The sequence below is a fragment of the Schistocerca piceifrons genome, chromosome 5, assembly GCF_021461385.2.
Source record: "Schistocerca piceifrons isolate TAMUIC-IGC-003096 chromosome 5, iqSchPice1.1, whole genome shotgun sequence".
NCBI classification, from domain to species: domain Eukaryota; kingdom Metazoa; phylum Arthropoda; class Insecta; order Orthoptera; family Acrididae; genus Schistocerca; species Schistocerca piceifrons.
The window spans coordinates 107,005,180-107,029,122 of NC_060142.1; the positions used below are offsets into that span (position 1 = coordinate 107,005,180).

Below are 23,943 nucleotides of genomic sequence, written 5' to 3' on the forward strand. Positions count from 1 at the left end.
TCGACTGCTGCCCTGGCCAGCACATTCTCCAGATCTCTCATCAACTGAAAACGTCTGGTCAATGGTGGCCGAGCAACTGGCTCGTCACAATGCGCCACTCACTACTCTCGATGAACTGTGGTATCGTGTTGAAGCTGCATGGAAAGCCATCCAAGCTCTGTTTGACTCAATGACCAGGCGTATCAAGGCCAGAGGTGGTTGTTCTGGGTACTGATTTCTCAGGATCTATGCACCCAAACTGCGTGAAAATGTAACCACATGACAGTACTAGTATAATATATATGTCCAATGAATACCCGTTTATCATCTGTATTTCTTCTTGGTGTAGCAATTTTAATGGCCAGTAGCGTATTATTTCGTCTCGAACTCTGACGGTATTTCGCCTGTCTCTTACGTGGTGTGCACCAGATGGAAGTGTTTCGTCATAGCTGACCGTCACAAGGACGTCAGTTGTTTTGACGGAATGTCATCTGCCCCACGGGCCTTGTTTTAGGGTGATGACACGCAGAACAAATTTGGAGGAGGAGAAGAGTATCAGATGTTCGATTGGTGGTCGTGACACCCAACGATCTACGTACCCCTGCGCGTAACAGGAGTCGATGCAGTCGTCAGCGACGAGGCACTGGTGTTCCGTGGTGAACGCCTCGTCCCTGGGCGTGTGTCCCGTGAGCCCCCGGATCACAGCCGGGGCACCGGCGCACTGCCCCACGTCTGTGGGCGGCTGCACCAGGCTTGCCACCGCAGGCACCACGGCCAACAGCGCGTCGAGGTTCTCGCACGTCTCCAACAGCGAGTAAGCTCCTGCCAAACAGCATTCGTAAAACTTGAGACCTTAGCTTTTCCCGACGAATTGAATGTTCAAATAACTTACGGGTTTGCTGCCGGGTGACGTCGTCGAACACCGCCGATATTTCTACAGGAGCACACACTGCCATTGTCAAGGCACAAATGCAAGGAAGAAAAAATGTGCAAGCAAATTTAATACCTCGGTTCACAGAGGAGAAACAAGGAAGACACCATACACAGAACAAGTGTCAACAGCTTCCTTAATAACACTATCCCAATAGCTGCAATTCCATAGGATGCAATTTGCAGAACATTGCCTTGACACCGGTCATCCTATGGAATACAACAACACGGAGATTCTGGCTTGCACGTCCAGCTATTGGGATAGTGTTATTAAGGACGCTGTTGAAATCAGAATATCAAGCAACCTTATTAACAGAGATGGTGGATTTCGTTTGAATGCTGCTTGGAATCCGGCTCTGTCTCTCATCAAAAAACAGAGAGACAGAATTAGTGCTATCTCACCTGTTGATTAATAGTAACTATCGATATTTCTGATGTTGGTTATCTTTGTTTGTGTTGACACTTGTTCTGTGTGTGGTGTCTTCCTTATTTCTCCTCTGTGAACCGAGGTATTAAATTTGCTTGCACATTTCTTCTTCCTTGCATTTGTGCCTTGAGAATGGCAGGGTGTGCTCCTGTCGAAATATCGGCGGTGTTCGACGACGTCACCCGGCAGCAAACCCTTAAGTTATTTGAACATTCGTCCAGCCTGAAATTTACACACTGTTCAGACAAGCTTTTATTCCCATGTTCTATTCTCACTCAAGCGCCAAAGAAACTGGTATAGGCATGCGTATTCAAATACAGAGGCATGTAAACAGACAGAATACTACGCTGCATTCGGCAACGGGCCGGCCGGAGTGGTCGTGCAGTTCTGGGCGCTACAGTCTGGAACCGAGCGACCGCTACGGTCGCAGGTTCGAATCCTGCCTCGGGCATGGATGTGTGTGATGTCCTTAGGTTAGTTAGGTTTAATTAGTTCTAAGTTCTAGGCGACTAATGACCTCAGAAGTTGAGTCGCATAGTTCTCAGAGCCATTCGGCAACGCCTATATTAGACAATAAGTGTGTGGCGCATTGTTAGATCAGTTAGTGCTCCTACAGTGGCAAGTGGTCGAGATTTAAATGAGTTTGAACGTGGTGTTACAGTCGGCGCACGAGCGATGGGACACGGCAGAGTACAACACCCCTCAGTGGAAAAGCACACAAAACTTCCCTCTTTAGGATAGGCCAGCTAGGGATATAATGACAGCCAGGCTGTCGAAGTATTCTATTTGTGCCATCTACGTCATTCTTACAATTATAATTCTTTTCGAGTTACCATGGATTATGTAAAATCTTGTAGTATACGCAGTCGTCAGTATCCTTTTCCTCAATGTAATTTACGTTGTCGGGCATACTGACCACGTTAACACTAGCCTTTTCCATCAATGCACTTGAAACCAGCGTAGACACTCGCTCCCTCTCTATTTTCTCCGTCAGTATAATTTGTGGAATTTTTAATAGCGATGGTTACGTTTGACTCATCGTTTCCTTGCTATACCTCATCATAGTATCATTTTCGACTCCTTCACTTTCATTTGTAGTTTACATTCGCTTATAAATACAAAAATTTACGTATATCGGTCAGTTTGCCACTGTATTCACTGCACTTTCACATTTCACAATGACAAAAGTCTATGAAAACCAAAGTCATGCACCACTGTCCATTTACGACTCAACACTGAATTTACGCGCGGTGGCTAGCAGACTGGACTCGCATGCGGGAGGACGACGGTTCAATCCCGCGTCCGGCCATCCTGATTTAGGTTTTCCGTGATTTCCCTAAATCGCTCCAGGCAAATGCCGGGATGGTTCCTTTGAAAGGGCGCGGCCGACTTCCTTCCCCATCCTTCCCTAATCCGATGAGACCGATGACCTCGGTGTCTGGTCTCCTCCCACAAACCAACCCTCCAACTGAATTTACGTACTTCTCACGCGATGCGATGCGGAGCCGAGCTGAACGGCGAGTGGAGAACACAATCTGAAATCGTATCACAGTGGCGTGAGGCAGGGAGTCGTTTCGGTTCAACAATGAAACAGCGCGATGCCGCAGGTAGGAAGTATAGAAGTCTCATGTTTGTTGTTTGTGCAGACCATTTCTGCAGTTCCTGAACGCCCGTTCCAGTGCACTGTAAGTGTTGTCTGCTGAGGGCTTGACATTACATGTGCGGAATGGGAGGGACATCCTCCATGTTGGTACCACACTTGATTGCCTCAGGTCCAGTGCGATGTCTTCCAGTAACAGCGGCAGCAGCATATACAATGAACACACAAAGAAACTGGTATAGACACGCATATTCAAATACAGAGATGTGCAAACATGAAAGATACGGTGCTGCGGTCGGAAATGCCTATATTAGACAACAAGTGTCTCGCGCAGTAGTTAGATCAGTTACTGCTCCTACAGTGGCGAGTTGTCAAGATTTAAGTGAGTTTGAACATGGTGCAGTCGGCGCACGAGCGATGGGACACGGCAGAGTACAACACCCCTCAGTGGCATTGTAGAGAGAAGGAAGTACTTCTCTGGGCGGTATCAATAACCTGGTGTCTTGCTGCTTCGGTAAGTACCTCGTAGCACAGAAGTAGCGCTCAGTCGCCAGGTTCCATGTAGGTGGTGATCCTGCTGAAGTGGAGTGTTTAGGGATGCCAGTCGTTAATTGTCAACGTTTGTACTATACTTCTTTTAATACAGAAATTGTCACACACGTCACAGAATCAGCATTTGCAATATGGCGGCTCTGGACTACGCCGTTATATTCGACCCATTTCACACATTAACACAGTTTTCTGACTTAATGACAGACACTGTCCACGACACGTGGCGTTCTTATAACTAATAACTTCACTTTCTCTCTTGTTTAACAGCTGAGATATGTTCTCGCGACCGTTCTTTTAGAGCCACCCCGGTTACTCGATCGTGCGTTTTGCGTGGCTCCTAGCGACTGACTCGCCCTGTCTTCCAGAAGGACAAGAGAGGCTCCCCATTCGCCCTCAGCTAATAAGGACACTTCTCTCGTTTCCTACACACACACACACACACACATATATATATATATATATATATATATATAGGGTGAGTCACCTAACATTACCGCTGAATATATTTCGTAAACCACATCAAATACTGACGAATTGATTCCACAGACCGAACGTGAGGAGAGGGGCTAGTGTAACTGGTTAATACAAACCAAAAAAAAGCACGGAAGTATGTTTTTTAACACAAACCCACGTTTTTTTTAAATGGAACCACATTAGTTTTGTTAGCACATCTGAACATATAAACAAATACGTAATCAGGGCCTTTGCTGCATTGTAAAATGTTAATTACATCCGGAGATATTTTAACCTAAAGTTGACGCTTGAGTACCACTCCTCCGCTGTTCGATCGTGTGTATCGGAGAGCACCGAATTACGTAGGGATCCAAAGGGAACGGTGATGGACCTTAGGAACAGAAGAGACTGGAACAGCACATTACGTCCACATGCTAACACCTTTTTATTGGTCTTTTTCACTGACTCACATGTACATTACCATGAGGGGTGAGGTACACGTGCACAGGTGGTTTCCGTTTTCAATTACGGAGTGGAATGGAGTGTGTCCCGACATGTCAGGCCAATAGATGTTCAATGTGGTGGCCATCATTTGCTGCACACAATTGCAATCTCTGGCGTAATGAATGTCGTACACGCCGCAGTACATCTGGTGTAATGTCGCCGCAGGCTGCCACAATACGTTGTTTCATATCCTCTGGGGTTGTAGGCACATCACGGTACACATTCTCCTTTAACGTACCCCACAGAAAAAAGTCCAGAGGTGTAAGATCAGGAGAACGGGCTGGCCAATTTATGCGTCCTCCACGTCCTATGAAACGCCCGTCGAACATCCTGTCAAGGGTCAGCCTAGTGTTAATTGCGGAATGTGCAGGTGCACCATCATGCTGATACCACATACGTCGACGCGTTTCCAGTGGGACACACTCTATTCCACTTCGTAATTGAAAACGGAAACCACGTGTGTACGTTTACCTCACCCCTCATGGTAATGTACATGTGCGTCAGTGAAAAAGACCAATAAAAAGGTGTTAGCATGTGGACGTAATGTACTGTTCCAGTCTCTTCTGTACCTAAGGTCCATCACCGTTCCCTTTGGATCCCTACGTAATTCGGTGCTCTCCGATACACACGATCGAACAGCGGAGGAGTGGTACTCAAGCGTCAACTTTAGGTTACAATATCTCCGGATGTAGTTAACATTTTACAATGCAACAAACGGCACTGATTACGTATTTGTTTATATGTTCAGATGTGCTAACAAAACTAACGGGGTTCCATTTAAAAAAACGTGGGTTTGTGTTAAAAAACATACTTCCGTGCATTTTTTTATGGTTTGTATTAACCAATTACACTAGCCCCTCTCCTCACGTTCGGTTTGTGGAATCAGTTCGTCAGTATTTGATGTGGTTTACGAAATATATCCAGCGGTAACGTTAGGTGACTCACCATATATATATATATATATATATATATATATATATATATATATATATAAAAACCAAACTTTCAGCCAACGGGCGTTCAGATCGCTGTTGCTAGGCGGATCTGACGTCTCGTTTGAGGATATTGTGACGGAGGTTTGTCTCGGAACACTGTCTCAGATTGTAAGATCCTACTCCCGAATAGTCGGATCCTGTCCCTACTAAGGTTGCACAACATTGACTCGTATGATTTCATCACTAATGCTCTTGCTCACGCTTAATTGTTAAATGTACATGTAGGCTGGCTGCTACTGAGCATTCCCGTGCGTAATACTTGGCTTAAACACGTGAAGGGAATGTATATATGCATTACAAGAACAGTGGAAAAAAAGAAGGAAAAAAAGAAAAAGTGACAGACCACTGGTCTCGTAAAACAGAGTTCGTGAGTTCGACCCACACTGAATTCATTCTTTTTTTTTTTTTTCACTCTGCATCTGGGAGTAGGGCCGGCTGGAGCAGCAGCTAACACATGGCAGTAGACCAATTGAAAGGGAAGTTCTACAGCCTACAAAGAGTATTCGACTTCCCTTACAGGTTTTCAAAATTCGTGGGCGGAACAGTGCTCTTTATACATTTTGCAATATAATGACATGCTTGATGATGGCATTCACTTGTGTGCCTCGCTATAGTGTGGGTGCCTGTTATCCATGTGAAAACTCGCAAGCAGAACCTACCACTATGGCGAGATCCAAAAGACCAGCAATTTCGATCGAGGTTTGGTCCCGGGTTCAGGCCTGATTACTTCTTATATTCTAACTGACTCAGCTACAATCGCGTCACGAATTCTGTGTACTAAGTTTTACACTGAAGCTCTAAAGAAACTCGTATAGGCATCCATATTCAAATACAGAAATATGTAAGCAGGCAGAATATGACGCTGCGATCGGCAACGCCTGTATAAGACAACAGCGCCTGGCGCAGTTGTTATATCAGTTAATGCTGTGACAATGACAGGTCACCAACATTTAAATTCATTTGAACGTGGTGTTGTAGTTGGCGCACGAGCGATTACACACGGCACCTCCGAGGTGGCGATGAAATGATAATTTTCCCGTACCACCATTTCAAGGGTGTACCGTTAATATCAGGAAACCGGTAAAGCATTGTATCTCCGACATCGCTGTGACCGGTAAAAGATCCTGCAAGAACGGGACCAACGACCACTGAAGAGAATGTTTCAACGTGGCAGAACTGCAAACCTTCCGCAAATTGCTGCAGATTTCCATGCTGGCCGCCAACAAGTGGCAGCAAGCGAACCATTCGACGAGACATCATCGATATGGGCTTTGAGAGCCTTAGGCCTACTCGTGTATCCTTGATGACTGCACGACACAAACCTTCAGGCCTCGCCTGGGCCCGTCAATCGCAACATTGGACTGTTGACGACTGGAAACATGTTCCCGGTTTGGAAGAAAAAGGGTCTGAGCACTATGGGACTTAACATCTGAGGTCATCAGTCCCCTAGAACTTAGAACTACTTACACCTAACCTAAGGACATCTCACACATCCATGCCCGAGGCAGGATTCGAACCTGCGACCGTAGCGGGCACGCGGCTCCAGACTGAAGCGCCTAGAACCGCTCGGCCACTCTGGCCGGCCCGGTTTGGAAGAGTCTCGTTTCAAGTTGTACGTGTACGTGTATGGAGGCGACCTTATGAGTCCATGTACCCTGTATGTCAGCAGGGGACTGTTCAACCTGGTGGAGGCTCTGCAATGGTGTGGGGCATGTGCAGCTGGAGTGATATGGGATCCCTGATATGTGTAGATACGACTCTGACAGGTGACACGTAAGCGTCCTGTCTGATCACCTGCATCCTTTCATGTCCGTTGTGCATTTCGACGAACTTGTGTAATTCCAGCAGGACAATGTGACACCCCACACGTCCAGAATTGCTACAGAGTGGCTCTAGGAACACTCTTCTGAGTTTAAACACTTCCGCTGGCATCCAAACTCCCCATACATGAACATTATTGAACGTATCTGGGATGCATTGCAATGCTGTTTAGAAGAGACACCGCGTACTCTCACGGATTTATGAACAGCCCTGCAGGATTCATAGTGTCTCCCACTGCACTACATACTAGAGATTCTTGCCCTCCATTCACATATGGTGCATACTGTAATTAGTGAGCCATGTGTATTCCATACTGGGGCTGCTCACTTACATCGGTAGTAGCCACTTGCAGCAAATATCTCTAGCCTGCTACTGGGCGACAGAAGGATACCTGCCCACAAGGGTCAGAGAGGCAGCCCCTAGTGGCAACATATGGTCGTGCGCAGCATACTCATGCTCGTGAGCAAAATTGTGTGTAGTTCACAGTCCAATGTTTCCGTGGTTGTGTTTACATCCCTGTGGGCTGAGCATCACTTAAAGTCAGCAGCCTGAAATGCTGTGTGTGTGTGTGTGTGTGTGTGTGTGTGTGAGTGTGGTGTTGACACCGAAACGCCACTTGGAATACGAACTGTCAGCCACTTAACCATTTGAAAGAAGCAAAGTTGTATTAGGAATCCTCCAGGCTGTGGATTTTATGGTGAGAGCCCATTTACAGCTAAGGATAGCAATTTGGAATTTCTGTATCTCCAGCATGCTGACTTTGGAATGGATCCGCAACTTCTTAGTGATGATGATAACGATTATATGGTTCAAATGGCTCTGAGCACTATGGGACTTAACTTCTAATGTCATCAGTCCCATAGAACTTAGAACTACTTAAACCTAACTAACCTAAGGACATCACACACATCCATGCCCGAGGCAGGATTCGAGCCTGCGACCGTAGCGGTCGCGCGGTTCCAGACTGAAGCGCCTAGAACCTCTCGGCCACTCCAGCTGGCATAACGATTATAAAACCATCTTAAGTTGTAGAAGAAGAAATTTATTTACTGCTGATTGATTCCTTACTGCTTGTCCATTTGAAATCACCCAAAAAGTCTTGCTTTACATCAGTCATAAAAGTGGAAAAATGCCCATCAAATCATTAAGTGCGATAGCAGATAACATGCCCTCTACATCTGCTCATTGCTTACTGGCAGAGTGCTCTGAGATTATCTTGGTCGTGAGTTTATCTAATGAGCAAGCATCTGAACTCTGTTCCTTATGATCATGTACCTTACGGTAGGTGGCACTGCCATGCTGTAAACTGATAAAGATGGACTTCTGACTGCAGGCAGGTATCATTATTAAAGCGAAAAATCAGGATGCAATGATGGTGTGCATATTCTAACACAATATTGAGGATTTCATAGTGATTCACATATCTATATACATATATTATATACGTAAACACAGCAAACTTTTAAATAGAAAAACTTCACGCTCGTAAGCTTATTGACACCAGTGCTTACTAATTAAAGTTATATATTACATCACTGAAGATGGTCACTAAGTGACCGAAAATCGATTTTGCAATAATAAATAAAAATATACGACCAATGCTGTCTCTCCTTTCAAGTATACCCATTATCTGGTCGTAGTGCACAGGACACTATGGAGTCGCCAATCAACAATACAGAGACTTTGGGCAGATCATATTTATGGATCGACTGACTCACTTGGCATGTTCTGTAACCTATTAAATAATTTCATACGAATTCCCTCTTCTTGTATATTCACAGGAGAATCTGTCAGAAGTGGGCCAAAGAGTGAGAGAACACAGTCAGCATTGCTGCCAAATTTATTCAAGATGGCGTCGATAGGTATGGCAACAACAGATTGATGATGTCACAGATGATGTCATGGTATCCCCTGTCTTCTCGCCCCTACCCCTCCCTCCCACCACCCTCCCCTCGTTTTCCCTCTCCCCTCCCCTCTAAGTCTATGCTGAGCATTTGGTGTGGAAGGATCTCTTTAATTCATCATTTGTTGGTATGTGCAGCTGTTATCTTGTTGGAAGAATTTTCTTGCATTCACAATGCCGCCAGAAACTGGCAGGAAAAGCTTAGGAAGGAGCAAGTATTATCCCGTTGCGTCAAATAACAACTACATGCCCTAATTACACTGCTACAGATCGTCAATCTATATCAGTTAGAAAAATCGTACACATCTATATGGACAGCTGCAGATGAAAAAGATGTGGCAAAGATCATGAAGCGATACCCCAACGTAGCTAACAACCTCACCTTAACTCCACCGACTGCTCATAAAAAATCGTAAACATCCACTTGTACAGCTACAGAGCCAAACATATTGCAAATATCGTGAAATACATTAAGCCAACTCTCCTAAACCTCAGCTGCAGATCATAACAACATACAGAGTGTGTATAACACAAAAAGATATCTGGCAGCACCTTCCAAGAGAGCAGCATAAAAATTTATTCATGCACACATCTAACACATGTGGGAGCACACATGGTTTGCAGCTGGCATGCCCCCAGCCCCGTGCAAGAGCATGTCCATTCATCACAGCGCCCAGCAGCCTACCGCCCTGTACCCGAGCCAGGAGACAGCAAGTGACTCAGTGCAGCGCCTCAAGCGGCCACACCTTGAACTACCACGGTACCTGGACTGCAAGTGTGCCCCACCCAGCAGCCTGTTCGCTGATGACTATAGCCTCACGCAGACACGCAGGCGGAAGAGGCTCTTGAAGAAATACGCGGCCACCTCTGTTTGCGGGGCTCATAATATCCCAGGGAACTTTTTGCTAGCGGCGGCTTCTTATGCTGCTGACTGGCAGCTCTGGAACATCAGTGGATCATCAGTACACTGACTGACTGAACTGGAGAGAAACGATGCATCTAAAACGTTACGAACGAAGTGCTTTCTGCCTTGTCACAAAGGCCATAAAGCGTATTTCACAGAACAAATTCCAAGGAAGTCTCTGGTCTGTACAAATGTGTCTTCACACAGAGACCACCTCCAAATCATTACATGTAAAAAAATTCCGTCTGCCAGCGGCCTTGCAGTGGCAGTCTTTACACAAGCAGGTTCTTTGAGAGTGATTCATAAACATTTGTCAGTTTACCCAGCGTCCCATTCTTCTTGGATGCACAGAGCGCTTAGATAACAGGACCAACAACAGGCGAAGTGCTTCCTGGAAGGGCACGTCCACTCTTAAATGCCGCTGGCCGCCTGAAACGACAACAAGGTATGACGCACTTCCTGTCTTTGCACCTGCAAAGCGAAACTTTTTGAGATGTGTTTTTCTGTTGTTCACGAAGTCGGTCTTTCCGGAATATGTCAAAAATACCTGATTCTTCAGTTTCTCATAACGTATTTGTTGATCTAACAGCCCGGGAGCGTACTGCCAGTTCATAGTGTCTAAGGGACACAACATTTAGCCGGTCAGACATGTCGAGATCGTCAGGTGCGCTGACGAACTGAGTTCCAGAGGCGGCCGATTAATATCCCATACCTGTGCAAGCTGCTCCCTTCATGGTCTGCGCCCGCAGCCACGCGTTGTTGGTGGCGGAGACTCTAGCGAAGGAGTCTGTTATAGTGTCGCTATACGTCTGGCGGCCGAAGACTTCCGGCATAAGAAGTCAGCCTCGTTCCGCCAACGGCCTTGTCAAAGAGGGCGGAGGAGCGGATAGTGGTTCAGGGCACTCTCTTGTCCTAGGGGTGGGAAATTGCCCCAAAAGGCGGAAGAATCAGCAATGATCAACGACATGAGGATGCAGAAGGCAATGGAAACCACTACATTAAAGACACGTAACGTGTATCCACAGGACATGTGGCCTGTAATTGAAGAAGTGTCATGATGATCTCTCCATCGGCAAAAGATTCCGGAATAGTCCCCCATTCGGATCTCCGGGAGGGGACTGCCAAGGGGGAGGTTACCATGAGAAAAAGATTGAATAATCAACGAAAGGTCGGGGCGTGTAATGTCAGAAGCTTGAACGTGGTAGGGAAACTAGAAAATCTGAAAAGGGAAATGCAAAGGCTCAATCTATATATAGTAGGGGTCAGTGAAGTGAAGTGGAAGGAAGACAAGGATTTCTGGTCAGATGAGTATCGGGTAATATCAACAGCAGCAGAAAATGGTATAACAGGTGTAGGATTCGTTATGAATAGGAAGGTAGGGCAGAGGGTGTGTTACTGTGAACAGTTTAGTGACCGGGTTGTTCTAATCAGAATCGACAGCAGACCAACACCGACAACGATAGTTCAGGTATACATGCCGACGTCGCAAGCTGAAGATGAACAGATAGAGAAAGTGTATGAGGATATGGAAAGGGTAATGCAGTATGTAAAGGGGGACGAAAATCTAATAGTCATGGGCGATTGGAATGCAGTTGTAGGGGAACGAGTAGAAGAAAAGGTTACAGGAGAATATGGGCTTGGGACAAGGAATGAAAGAGGAGAAAGACTAATTGAGTTCTGTAACAAGTTTCAGCTAGTAATAGCGAACACCCTGTTCAAAAATCACAAGAGGAGGAGGTATACTTGGAAAAGGCCGGGAGATACGGGAAGATTTCAATTAGATTACATCATGGTTAGACAGAGATTCCGAAATCAGATACTGAATTGTAAGGCGTACCCAGGAGCAGATATAGACTCAGATCACAATATAGTAGTGAGGAAGAGTAGGCTGAAGTTCAAGGAATTAGTCAGGAAGAATCAATACGCAAAGAAGTGGGATACGGAAGTACTAAGGAATGACGAGATACGTTTGAAGTTCTCTAACGCTATAGATACAGCAAAAAGGAATAGCGCAGTAGGCAGTACAGTTGAAGAGGAATGGACATCTCTAAAAAGAGCCATCACAGAAGTTGAGAAGGAAAACATAGGTACAAAGAAGGTAGCTGCGAAGAAACCATGGGTAACAGAAGAAATACTTCAATTGATTGATGAAAGGAGGAAGTACAAACATGTTCCGGGAAAATCAGGACTACAGAAATACAAGTCGCTGAGGAATGAAATAAATAGGAAGTGCAGGGAAGCTAAGACGAAATGGCTGCAGGAAAAATGCGAAGACATCGAAAAAGATATGATTGTCGGAAGGACAGACTCAGCATACAGGAAAGTCAGAACAACCTTTGGTGACATTAAAGGCAACGGTGGTAACATTAAGAGTGCAACGGGAATCCCACTGTTAAATGCAGAGGAGAGAGCAGATAGGTGGAAAGAATACATTGAAAGCCTCTATGAGGGTGAAGATTTGTCTGATGTGATAGAAGAAGAAACAGGAGTCGATTTAGAAGAGATAGGGGATCCAGTATTAGAATCGGAATTTAAAAGAGCTTTGAAGGACTTACGGTCAAATAAGGCAGAAGGGATAGATAACATTCCATCAGAATTTCTAAAATCATTGGGGGGAAGTGGCAACAAAACGACTATTCACGTTGGTGTGTAGAATATATGAGTCTGGCGACATACCATCTGACTTTCGGAAAAGCATCATCCACTCAATTCCGAAGACGGCAAGAGCTGACAAGTGCGAGAATTATCGCACAATCAGCTTAACAGCTCATGCATCGAAGCTGCTTACAAGAATAATATACAGAAGAATGGAAAAGAAAATTGAGAATGCGATAGGTGACGATCAGTATGGCTTTAGGAAAAGTAAAGGGACGAGAGAGGCAATTCTGACGTTACGGCTAATAATGGAAGCAAGGCTAAAGAAAAATCAAGACACTTTCATAGGATTTGTCGACCTGGAAAAAGCGTTGGACAATATAAAATGGTGCAAGCTGTTCGAGATTCTGAAAAAAGTAGGGGTGAGCTGTAAGGAGAGACGGGTCATATACAATATGTACAACAACCAAGAGGGAATAATAAGAGTGGACGATCAAGAACGAAGTGCTCGTATTAAGAAGGGTGTAAGACAAGGGGCGAAGTCGACGTCTTGACTTCCACGTATTTTCTTTTTAATGGAGAATACTACGAACAAACGGAGGGAGTCGCCATGGGTAGCCCACTCTCACCGGTGGTAGCGAATTTGTACATGGAGAACTTCGAGGAGGAAGCCCTGTCGTCATCCGTATGGAAACCTACTTGCTTTTTCCGTTACGTGGACGACACGTTCGTCATCTGGCCACATGGTATGGATAAACTCCTTGACTTCCTTACACATCTAAACTCCATACACCCCAACATCAAATTCACTATGGAGACTGAAACGGAGGGTAAATTACCTTTCCTTGACGTCTTGGTCAAGAGAAGGGCTGACGGCACCCTAGGTCATGGGGTGTATCGGAAGGCTACGCACACTGATCTGTATTTGCATGCAGACAGCTGCCACCACCCTTCACAGAGGAATGGGGTACTTAAAACTCTAGTACATAGGGCGCGCACTATCTCTGACGCAGAGAGTCTACCCCAGGAATTGGAACATCTGAGAACTGCATTTCGAAAAAATGGGTACTCAGAGTGGCAGATTCAACGTGCTCTCCGCCCAACCACTGCAGCACAACCTGTTGAGATGGATGAAGTCACGAGGGAGGAGGTAGGCACTGCATTTATTCCATACACAGGCGCACTCTCGGGGAAAATCGCCCGCATTCTGAAGAAACACCGGGTCGGAACTGTGTTTTGTCCTCCAAATAAAACTCGTGCACTGGTGGGGAGCGCCAAAGATGACTTCGGTTTGAGGAAGGCCGGCGTGTACCAGATTCCGTGTCAATGTGGCAAGTCGTATATTGGTCAGACGATGCGTACCGTCGAGGATCGATGCCGTGAACACCAGAGGCACACTCGACTGATGTATCCGAGCAAGTCGGCGGTCGCTGAACATTGTTTGTCGGAAAATCACGCCATGGAATATGACCGCACGAGGATTCTGGTACAGACGTCGAGATACTGGGACAGCGTTGTTAGAGAGGCCATCGAAATTCGCACCAATGACGACCTCATAAACCGTGACTGTGGCTATAATCTTAGCAAGGCTTGGGAACCAGCGATCGGGTTAATCAAGAGTAAATCGAGCAGACGTATAGTTGTGACGACCACGGCGGACAGAGCCATCACACCGACGTTATCTCAGACGCCGTCGCAATCTGTTCCACCGCGCGACCGTGGCGCTTGGCGCGGACGGCGGAGGGAGCGCGCCGCGGGCGGAGGGTATTTAAATCGGCCGCCGCCACGACCGAACCCAGTTCCCTCTGAGCAGCCATAGCGTACGGATCTCCGTGCCGGCACGTTCACAGGAGCTCAGTCCGTCAGTTCACCTGATGATGGCGACATGTTTGATCGCCGAAATATTGTGCCCGTTGGACACTATAGACCGGCAGCATACCCGTGAATATTTTGATTATCAAATACGCCGGGAGAAACTCAAGAATCACAAGAATTAAATGATCTGCTGAACGGAATGAACAGTCTAATGAGTACACAGTATGGTTTGAGAGTAAATCGGAGAAAGACGAAGGTAATGAGAAGTAGTAGAAATGAGAACAGCGAGAAACTTAACATCAGGATTGATGGTCACGAAGTCAATGAAGTTAAGGAATTCTGCTACCTAGGCAGTAAAATAACCAATGACGGACGGAGCAAGGAGGACATCAAAAGCAGACTCGCTATGGCAATAAAGGCATTTCTGGCCAAAAGAAGTCTACTAATATCAAATACCGGCCTTAATTTGAGGAAGAAATTTCTGAGGATGTACGTCTGGAGTACAGCATTGTATGGAAGTGAAACATAGACTGTGGGAAAACCGGAACAGAAGAGAATCGAAGCATTTGAGACGTGGTACTATAGACGAATGTTGAAAATTAGGTAGACTGATAAGGTAAGGAATGAGGAGGTTCTACGCAGAATCGGAGAGGAAAGGAATATGTGGAAAACACTGGTAAGGAGAAGGGACAGGATGCTAAGACATAAGGGAATGACTTCCATGGCACTAGAGGGAGCTGTAGAGGGCAAAAACTGTAGAGGAAGACAGAGACTGGAATACGTCAAGCAAATAATTGAGGACGTAGGTTGCAAGTGCTACTCTGAGATGAAGAGGTTAGCACAGGAAAGGAATTCGTGGCGGGCCGCATCAAACCAGTCAGTAGACTGATGACAAAAAAAAAAAAAAAAGTTTTGTCTCCACCCTGATCGCCAATAGTTTTGTTTGCTGAGGGTCTCCTTAATTAAACACATTGACGGTTCCCTAGCCCTGCTAAGATTACAGCGGCAATCTCCGTTGATGAGATCGTCCCTGGTGCTAATTTCTGTGGTCTCATAGACGAAGCTGTCCGAGTATTTGGAAGTTGGTACCAATATCCTGGTACGTTCGAATTCCATCACGTGATTCTTGGACAAACAGTGCTCTGCGATGACCAACTTGTTGGGACACATCAGTCGAACGTGCCTCTGGTGATCTCGGCAAGGACCTTCGATGGTGCGCACTGTCTGTCCAATATATGTCTTCCCACATTGACAGGGGATCTAGTATATGCCTAGTGAGGCAGACTCCTCTGCATCTGAAGCGGTGCACGCACTGCGTACTAGGGTTCTCAGTAGTCACTCCTTGTGAAGGGTGGCGGCAGCTGTCTGCATGCAAATACAGGTCAGTGTGGGTTTTCTTCCGTGGCCCAGGATACAGTCAGCTCTTCACATGACCATGACGTCTACTAATGGTATTGTTCCTTCTGTTTCGGTCTACATAGTGAATTTGTCCGCAGCCCATGGTCTCACACTCGCGTCCTCGCTTCCCTAGCACGGGGTCCCGGGTTCGATTCCCGGGGGGGTCAGGGATTGTCACCTGCCTCGAGATGACTGGGTGTTTGTGTTGTCCTCATCATTTCATCATCATTCATGAACGTGGCGAGATTCGACTGAGCAAAGGTTGGGAATTTGTACGGGTGCTGATAACCGCGCAGTTGAGTGCCCCACAAATCAAACATCATCATCATCATCATCCATAGTGAATTTGATGTTGGGATATGTGGACTTCAAATGTGTAAGGAACTGAAGGAAGAAAGAGTCCGTTCCATGGGGCCAGATGATGAACGTGCCTTCCATATTACGTAAAAAAAACACATTGGTTTCCATTTGGATGACGACAGGGCTTCCTCCTCGAAATTCAGCGTATATAGATTCGCGATCACAGGTGAGAGCGAACCGCCAATTGCGACTCCTCCGGCTTGTTCGTAGTATTCTCCATCAAACAGAAAATACGTGGAGGTCAGGACATGCCTGAAATGGTCGGTGGTCTTCTCGTCAAATTTCTGACCAATAAGCTCTGGTGATTCTCGTAGAAGTATCCTGGTGGATAACGAAGCGACGTCAAAACTCACCATGAATCTGAGTCTTTAACTCTGAAGTTGTTGATGCACTTCAAAAAATCCACAGAATCAAAGATACGATGAGCGCATTTATCCACAAAAGGCTTAGTTCTTTCTTCAGGTACTTTGGCGGCAAATTTGTAGGTGCCCTAATGTTTCCATGGGACGCAACGGCACACAATCTTTGTGAACTTTACGGAGTCCATAAAGTCGTGGTGGTGCAGGTCCTTGAGGTAAAAAATTCATGGCGACCCCTCTGATAAATCCGTGCCCTTGAGAAGAGACCTAGTTTTGTTCTCCACCTCTTCGAGGGGGGCAGCGTTGACCTTCCTGTGGGTCTTGTCATCTAGGAGGCTCTGCATCTTTTCAACGTAATCCCTGTGGGAAAGAACAACAGTAGCGTTGCCTTTGTTAGCAGGTAAAACAAAAATCTCAGGGCACTCTCTGAGGTCACGAATAGCCTCCCTCTCTGTGCTAATGTTCATTTTTATAGGCTTAGTTCTCGTCGGAGCATGACAGGTTTCATACCGTACATTTTCATTTGCTTGAAGCAGTAGTAGCGCCACAATTTGTTCAACTGCGCTGACGACGTCCATGCTTGGTGTGAACTTAGGGTTGGTAGCAAAGGTAAGACCCTTCTCCAAAACTGAAACTGCATTGTCAGTCAGCCCCATGTCAGTCAGATTGATGACTGTCTTGCATGGGGCCTCCACTGGTAGCCTTACTAAGGGCGGAATCGGCTGCCACCAGGGTAACACCGTGAGTCCAATCCCAGGTCCAGAAATTATAATGATCAGCCAGTTGCGAATATAGTCTAAATGGTTCGTGAAAGTTGTACTCAATGTTCCGGCGGGTAAAGTGCACTTTATCACATATCAAAGCAAGGCTGACCCGCTTCTTAATTCTCTTGGCTGCTGCAGAATCGATGTGACGCGTGACCTTAGCAAAATTCGGCAGAACCTGCTGGGCACAACATCTCTTCAGAAACGCAAGAGGACTCAGGAAATGCCATCTTTGGCGGCGGAGCTTGCCGAAGTTATTCACGCTGCGATGCATCTCCTCCTTATAAAAATGTAGGATGAAGGGGTAGGGGATATTAGTGAGCTGTGTCCCCTAGAAAACCTTCCTGTAGAATGAGTCTGCTAAAAGAGATTGCTCAACTTGCCCAGCATCCTATTCTTCTCGGAGCAGCGGAGCGCTTAAATGTCACTGAGGAAATACTACGATATTCATCCTGTCTTCCCATGTTCAAACCATTAAGCTTATTTCCCAGAATGACTAGAAAGGCTGAAGAACGCTCTTCCCTTGTTAATAACCTGTCTGCAGACCACCCCATCCCAGACACGTATGAGCCTGCAAACCAGAGTTTTCCCCAGGATACCGCATTCCTATTGGTTCCCATGAAAGTAGTGGACAGCACATTAATAAATATAAACCCCAATGCCTGCATCATCATCCTCATTCTGCACTTGTCTGAAGTCATATTTGTTGGTTTATGCTCAGTCTTGTTGATCCACGAGGAAGTGCTCGGCAGCAGCAAATACCAACAGTACCAGTGCTATCGGTAAATGGCTAGGATAGTCTGAGTTCTTGGAGTAATTGACATACTACGAAGTTTTTTATGTACTTAAATGTGTTTTAGTCAGTAAATTCAAATTTTGTAGTACTGAACATGTTTGTTAGTAGCACACAACAATTCTTATTGTTTTCGTTGCTGCTGCAGCATATATACATCAGATGATGGCTGGACTCAGTTGTAAACTAAAGGCAAAAAGGTAGTAAGCCAATGAGTCTGGGGTTGGTACTGCACAGTTACCAGAATACTTGGAGGATTCTCCAGCAGCAGTTCAAGCATCACAGCAGTCATCTAGGCAGATATTCTCGATAAAAGAATTTCCACATATATTAGCGGCTGTGTACGTTCTAATTTCGTAGTACTGAGTGCTTTGACATGTGCTAATAATATACAATAACTCTTTGTGTTGCTGCTATTGCATTTATTCCTGAAATGCTGGCCGATCTCGATCGGCAGCAGGAGAGTGAAATATGGCAACAGCATGCCAATGAGTCTGGGGGTAGGATTGTACAAAACCCCTAGAATAGTTGGAGCAGCCTCCAGCGTCAATTCAACTGTCACCACAGTCATGTAAGTGCATATGATGGTTTCAGTTTTTTGTAGTGCTGTAATTTTTGTGTGAATCTCTTTTTAAAACAATGTGATATGTTGCTGTAGGTGATGTGGGAAGCTGGACCACTGACTCCATGCTGACCCCGACATGGAGATGCCATAGTGGGTGGAGGATATGGAGCGGGAACTGCAACTATGTGAACGTCACAACGTAGGGTCAGAGATGCTGGAGCTGGTGGAAGTCATCCCTGACGACCTTGGGGCAGAGTGATATAGATAATTAACATATTCTTTATTTTTATATTAGCTCATACACTACTAGACATTAAAATTGCTACACCACGAAGATGGCGTGCTACAGACGCGAAATTTAACCGACAGCGAGAAGATGCTGTCATATACAAATGATTAGCTTTTCAGAGCATTCACACAAGGTTGGCGCCGGTGGCGACACCTACGCAGTGCTGACATGAGGAAAGTTTCCAACTGATTTCTCACACACAAATAGCAGTTGACCGGCGTTGCCTCGTGTAAGGAGGAGAAATGCGTACCATCACGTTTCCGACTTTGATAAAGGTCAGACTGTAGCCAATCGCGATTGCGGTTTATCGTATCGCGACATTGCTGCTCGCGTTGGTCGAGATCCAATGACTGTTAGCAGAATATGGAATTGGTTGGTTCAGAAGGGTAATACCGAATGCCGTGCTGCATCCCAACGCCTCGTATCACTAGCAGTCGAGATGACAGGCATCTTATCCGCATGGCTGTCTAACGGATCGTGCAGCCACGTCTCGATCCCTGACTCAACAGATGGGGACGTTTGCAAGATAACAACCATCTGCACGAACAGTTCGACGACGTTTGCAGCTGCATGGACAATCAGCTCGGAGACCATGGCTACGGTTACCCTTGACGCTGCATCACAGACAGGAGCGCCTGCGATGGTGCACTCGACGACGAACCTGGGTGCACGAATGGCAAAACGTCATTTTTTCGGATAAATCCAGGTTCTGTTTACAGCATCATGATGGTCGCATCCGTGTTTGGCAACATCGCGGTGAACGCACATTGGAAGCGTGTATTCGTCATCGCCATACTGGCGTCTGACCCGGCGTGATGGTATGGGGTGCCATTGGTTACCCGTCTCGGTCACCTCTTGTTCGCATTGACGGCACTTTGAACAGTCGACGCTACATTTCAGATGTGTTACGACCTGTGGCTCTACCCTTCATTCGATCCCTGCGAAATCCCACATTTCAGCAGGATAATGCACGACCGCATGTTGCAGGTCTTGTACGGGCCTTTCTGGATACAGAAAATGTTCGACTGCTGCCCTGGCCAGCACATTCTCCAGATCTCTCACCAACTGAACACGTTTGGTCAATGGTGGCCGAGCAACTGGCTCGTCACAATACGCCAGTCACTACTATTGATGAACTGTGGTATCGTGTTGAAGCATCATGGGCAGCTGTACCTGTACACTCCATCCAAGCTCTGTCTGACTCAATGCCCAGGCGTCTCAAGGCCGTTATTACGCCCAGAGGTGGTTGTTCTGGGTACTGATTTCTCAGGATCTATGCACCCAAATTGCGTGAAAATGTAATCACATGTCAGTTCTAGTATATTTGTCCAATGAAAACCCGTTTATCATCTGCGTTTCTTCTTGGTGGAGCAATTTTAATGGCCAGTAGTGTATAATCAGTGTTCTTTCTCTGAAGCGGACAAGCTTCTTCAACGCTGTTTTTTGTAGCAGTGCACAAAATCCGTGTTCTTTCTTTGAAGCTGATTAGGTTAATCAATGTCTAGAAATCTGCACTTATTTTTTCGTTTTTCTTTCTCTAAGTCAGCGAGCTGAATGCGTTTAGGGGGCCACTCCACCAAATCACCACGACACTTTGCAATGGCCCTGGTGCTTGGACTGGTGAAGACATCATCAAAACGCAGTTCTGTCAGGCATGCTCCGCCCATATCAGGATGGGTCTCGTTGCTGCACAGGCAGCCAGCATAACTGCCTCCCCCCCCCCCATTACCTCCACCACCTCCATCTCCACTGCCACACCTGTGTCATCACTCTGCCAGCTGTGGGCTGCAAATGGCCGACAGGCTTCCACCCATCCAGTCATTAAGACGCCACTGCCAACTGAATCAGGGCTGGGAGTCACCGACACATCTCATCCCCCCATAATGGCAGCCATCTCTGCAACCTGGATGCTCCTTCTGGCCTGATGCATCACGTGGGGAGGCTCCAACTAACTGCCAGTGACCTCACAAGGATGATGCACCATGCCAAATACCTCCTATTAGTGGCGCACACTGTAATTTAATTGTGGCATTACGTTACTGAGTCAAAGTGATTGAAGATGCATTTGAGGAAAGTATCTCGTTTACTCACATAGAAAACCCAACTGGAGAATGAAGAGGTCCAATTAGCTTTCTGAAAGCACGCCTCTCTGTGCAGGAAACGGAACTGAGGTGCAGTTCTATATTGTGAGCTGACACACCCCCCCCCCCCCCACCCACCCACCCCCTGAAACATGACTCTGGTGTTGAAGAGAGAAACATTGTATGTATTTGAGGTGAAAATGGCATGGTAGAGCAGAGCACCTCAGCCACTAAGTCGTTTCATGAATTCACCTCGAGTGCTCTACAGGCCAAGTTTCCCGAAATGGAAATTAGAGGGTCAGGTAAAACACACAGATGAGTACTATACCTCGGTATACACTCACATGTCTTTGGTCCCATAAATGTAGGGTCCATCTACATCAAACTTCCGAAGGATATAGCAATCAAGCATGCACATATTAATGTCAAAAATTAGAATGATAGGTTTTGTTTTTCAAGGTCAATCCTGGCTTGCAAGAGAAATTATAAGACAAATCCACAGCGTACATCTCAATACGGAAGAGATAATGATATTTGTAGATTTTATGACTTCGATGTTGTTGAGTTCCCTGTTAAGATCCACGACATACCTAAATTTGAGACTCAGAAAATTGGCTCATGTTTATGGTTATGGCCAGTAGAAAGAAAAATGCAGTCAGACGAGCAGAACAAACGGGATAGACATAAAGTCCATGGACACTTCATTTCTGCGATTTTACAGGTTAGTGTAGACTGCTGCTGTTCTCTGAGGGTAATAGGCATCACTACACATGGATCAAAGACATGTACTGCCTACTTTCCTCCTAACTGAATAATCGTAATGGTAGAATGTATTATTGCCTTAGTGTTTGAATGTGTTTTCCACAAGCGAGTCATTAGCATAGTATCTTGTAGATTGTTCTACCAAGAAACTGGATTGTTTTGAAATGCACACTGAGCAAAATAAGTTCTTAACGTTTAAGAATATCCGCCATCAGGAGCGATGTCCCTTTGTAACCTATGCTGAACTAAGTGATGAAAATAAATTTCTAATGTTTAAGAGGACCCATCATCAGGAGCGATGTCCTTTGGCAGTGTATGCTGAATTAAGTGCCTCCTCACTCCTGTGACTTGCTGCGAAGGCGACACTAAAGGCTTAAACAGCACCTTCACATAAAAACGCTTACCATATGCTGTAGTGCACCAGGTCTTAACCACCACAAATCATTTGTTAGGGACAATTCTGTGATTTGGCTGCTCGCTGAGGCCGAAAAACTTTCTTGGGAGGTCGATAAGCTTTACAGCAGCAGCACTCTCATGACTAAGTCGAAGGAGCGTAATGATTAGTCCGATGGTGTAGATGACTGTCGTATATTTGTGCTGTTAAAAATAACAGCGTAAACTCCTCGCAAGGACTACTGCTGCCTAATGAGAATGTTCTGTGGTGCCACTCACAGTGCATGCAACTTTAAATATAAATTACTCTGTCACAAACACGTCTTTTTTCACAATTTGAGCGGATTTGATGCTCACTTTTGTCTTGAGCAGTTGGCTGAATTCGGTATGAAGAATTATTAATACAGGTTCCCACATAAGAGTCTAGAAAAATACATTGCATTCTCCAAATGAATGACGCCAAGAATTATGCTCCACCTCCTATACTCACTAAGTTTTACCAAGGCACCACTCCAGATACTTGTTGAAAATCTGCCATATGTACATCACACCAAGTACATATCCCCATGACGCCAAGTTTCAGCTTGTGATAATGAAGGGGCTAGTCCTCCGTCCAGGGATTTCCATTTGAGTTCTGGAAGCATCTCCTAACACCTACTTGTTGTTCAAACCTACCGATAACAAATACAGCAGCCCGCCCCTGAATTACTTCAATGTCCTCCTTCAATCTGACCTGGTACGGATCACAAACATTGGAGCAGTACTCAAGAGTAGGTCGCAATAGTGTCCTACATGCGCCCTGTTTTACAACTGAACCACTCTTTCCTAAAATTCTCCCAATAAACTGAAGCTGACCATTTACCTTCCGTACTACAGTTCTCACATGCTGGTTCCATTTCATGTCGTTCAGTAACCTTACATCCACATATTTTAACGTATTGACTGTGCCAATCAAGAAACTAGTAGTACTGTAACCGAACACTGAAGGTTAGTTCTTCCTACTCATCCGCACTCGCTTACATTTTTCCACATTTAGAGCGAGCTTCCATTTATGACACCAACTAGAAATTTTGTGTAAGTCATCTTGTACCTTCCTACAGTCACACAACTTCGACTCCTTACCATACTACCACAGCATCATCAGCAAACAACTGCGGATTGTGCCCACGCTGTATACCAAACCATTTATGTGTATAGGGAACAACAGCAGTCCTATCACAGGTCCCTGGGGCACTCCTGATGACACCCTTGTCTCTGACGAACACTTGCCGTCAAGGACAACATACTGGATTCTGTTATTTAAGAAGTCTTCCGACCACTCTCATGTCTGCGAACTTATACCACATACTCGTACCTTCATTAACAGCCTGCAATAGGGCAACGTGTCAAATGCTTTCTGGAAATCTAGAAATGAGGAATCTGCCTGTTGTCCTTCATCCATAGCTCACAGTATATCATGTGAGAAAAGGGCAAGCTGAGTATCTCATGATTTCTAAAACGATGCTATTCGTGGACATAAGCTTCTCAATCTCATATTGCTTTGAAGTCAGTGTATGGAAAAATCTGTCTGCCACTAGGGAATATAAAATATCTAATTGTACTATTCACGGCACTGGATGCGGATGTTGATGATGTTGATTTGAAGTGAGGAGTGGTCAATATCATGATGATCAGCGCTCTGGCGAAAAGTCAGTGTGCCAA

The 23,943-nt window shown here is 45.7% G+C and overlaps 1 protein-coding gene across 1 annotated transcript in view; it reads right to left on the bottom strand.

Annotated features, from left to right (window-relative positions):
• LOC124798772 overlaps positions 1-23,943 on the bottom strand; it is a 50,755-nt gene that overhangs the window by 13,628 nt on the left and 13,184 nt on the right. Inside the window, exon 2 of the mRNA XM_047262302.1 lies at positions 579-801. Coding sequence (XP_047118258.1) covers positions 579-801 — 223 coding nt within the window. The remainder of the gene's footprint in view (positions 1-578; positions 802-23,943) is intronic.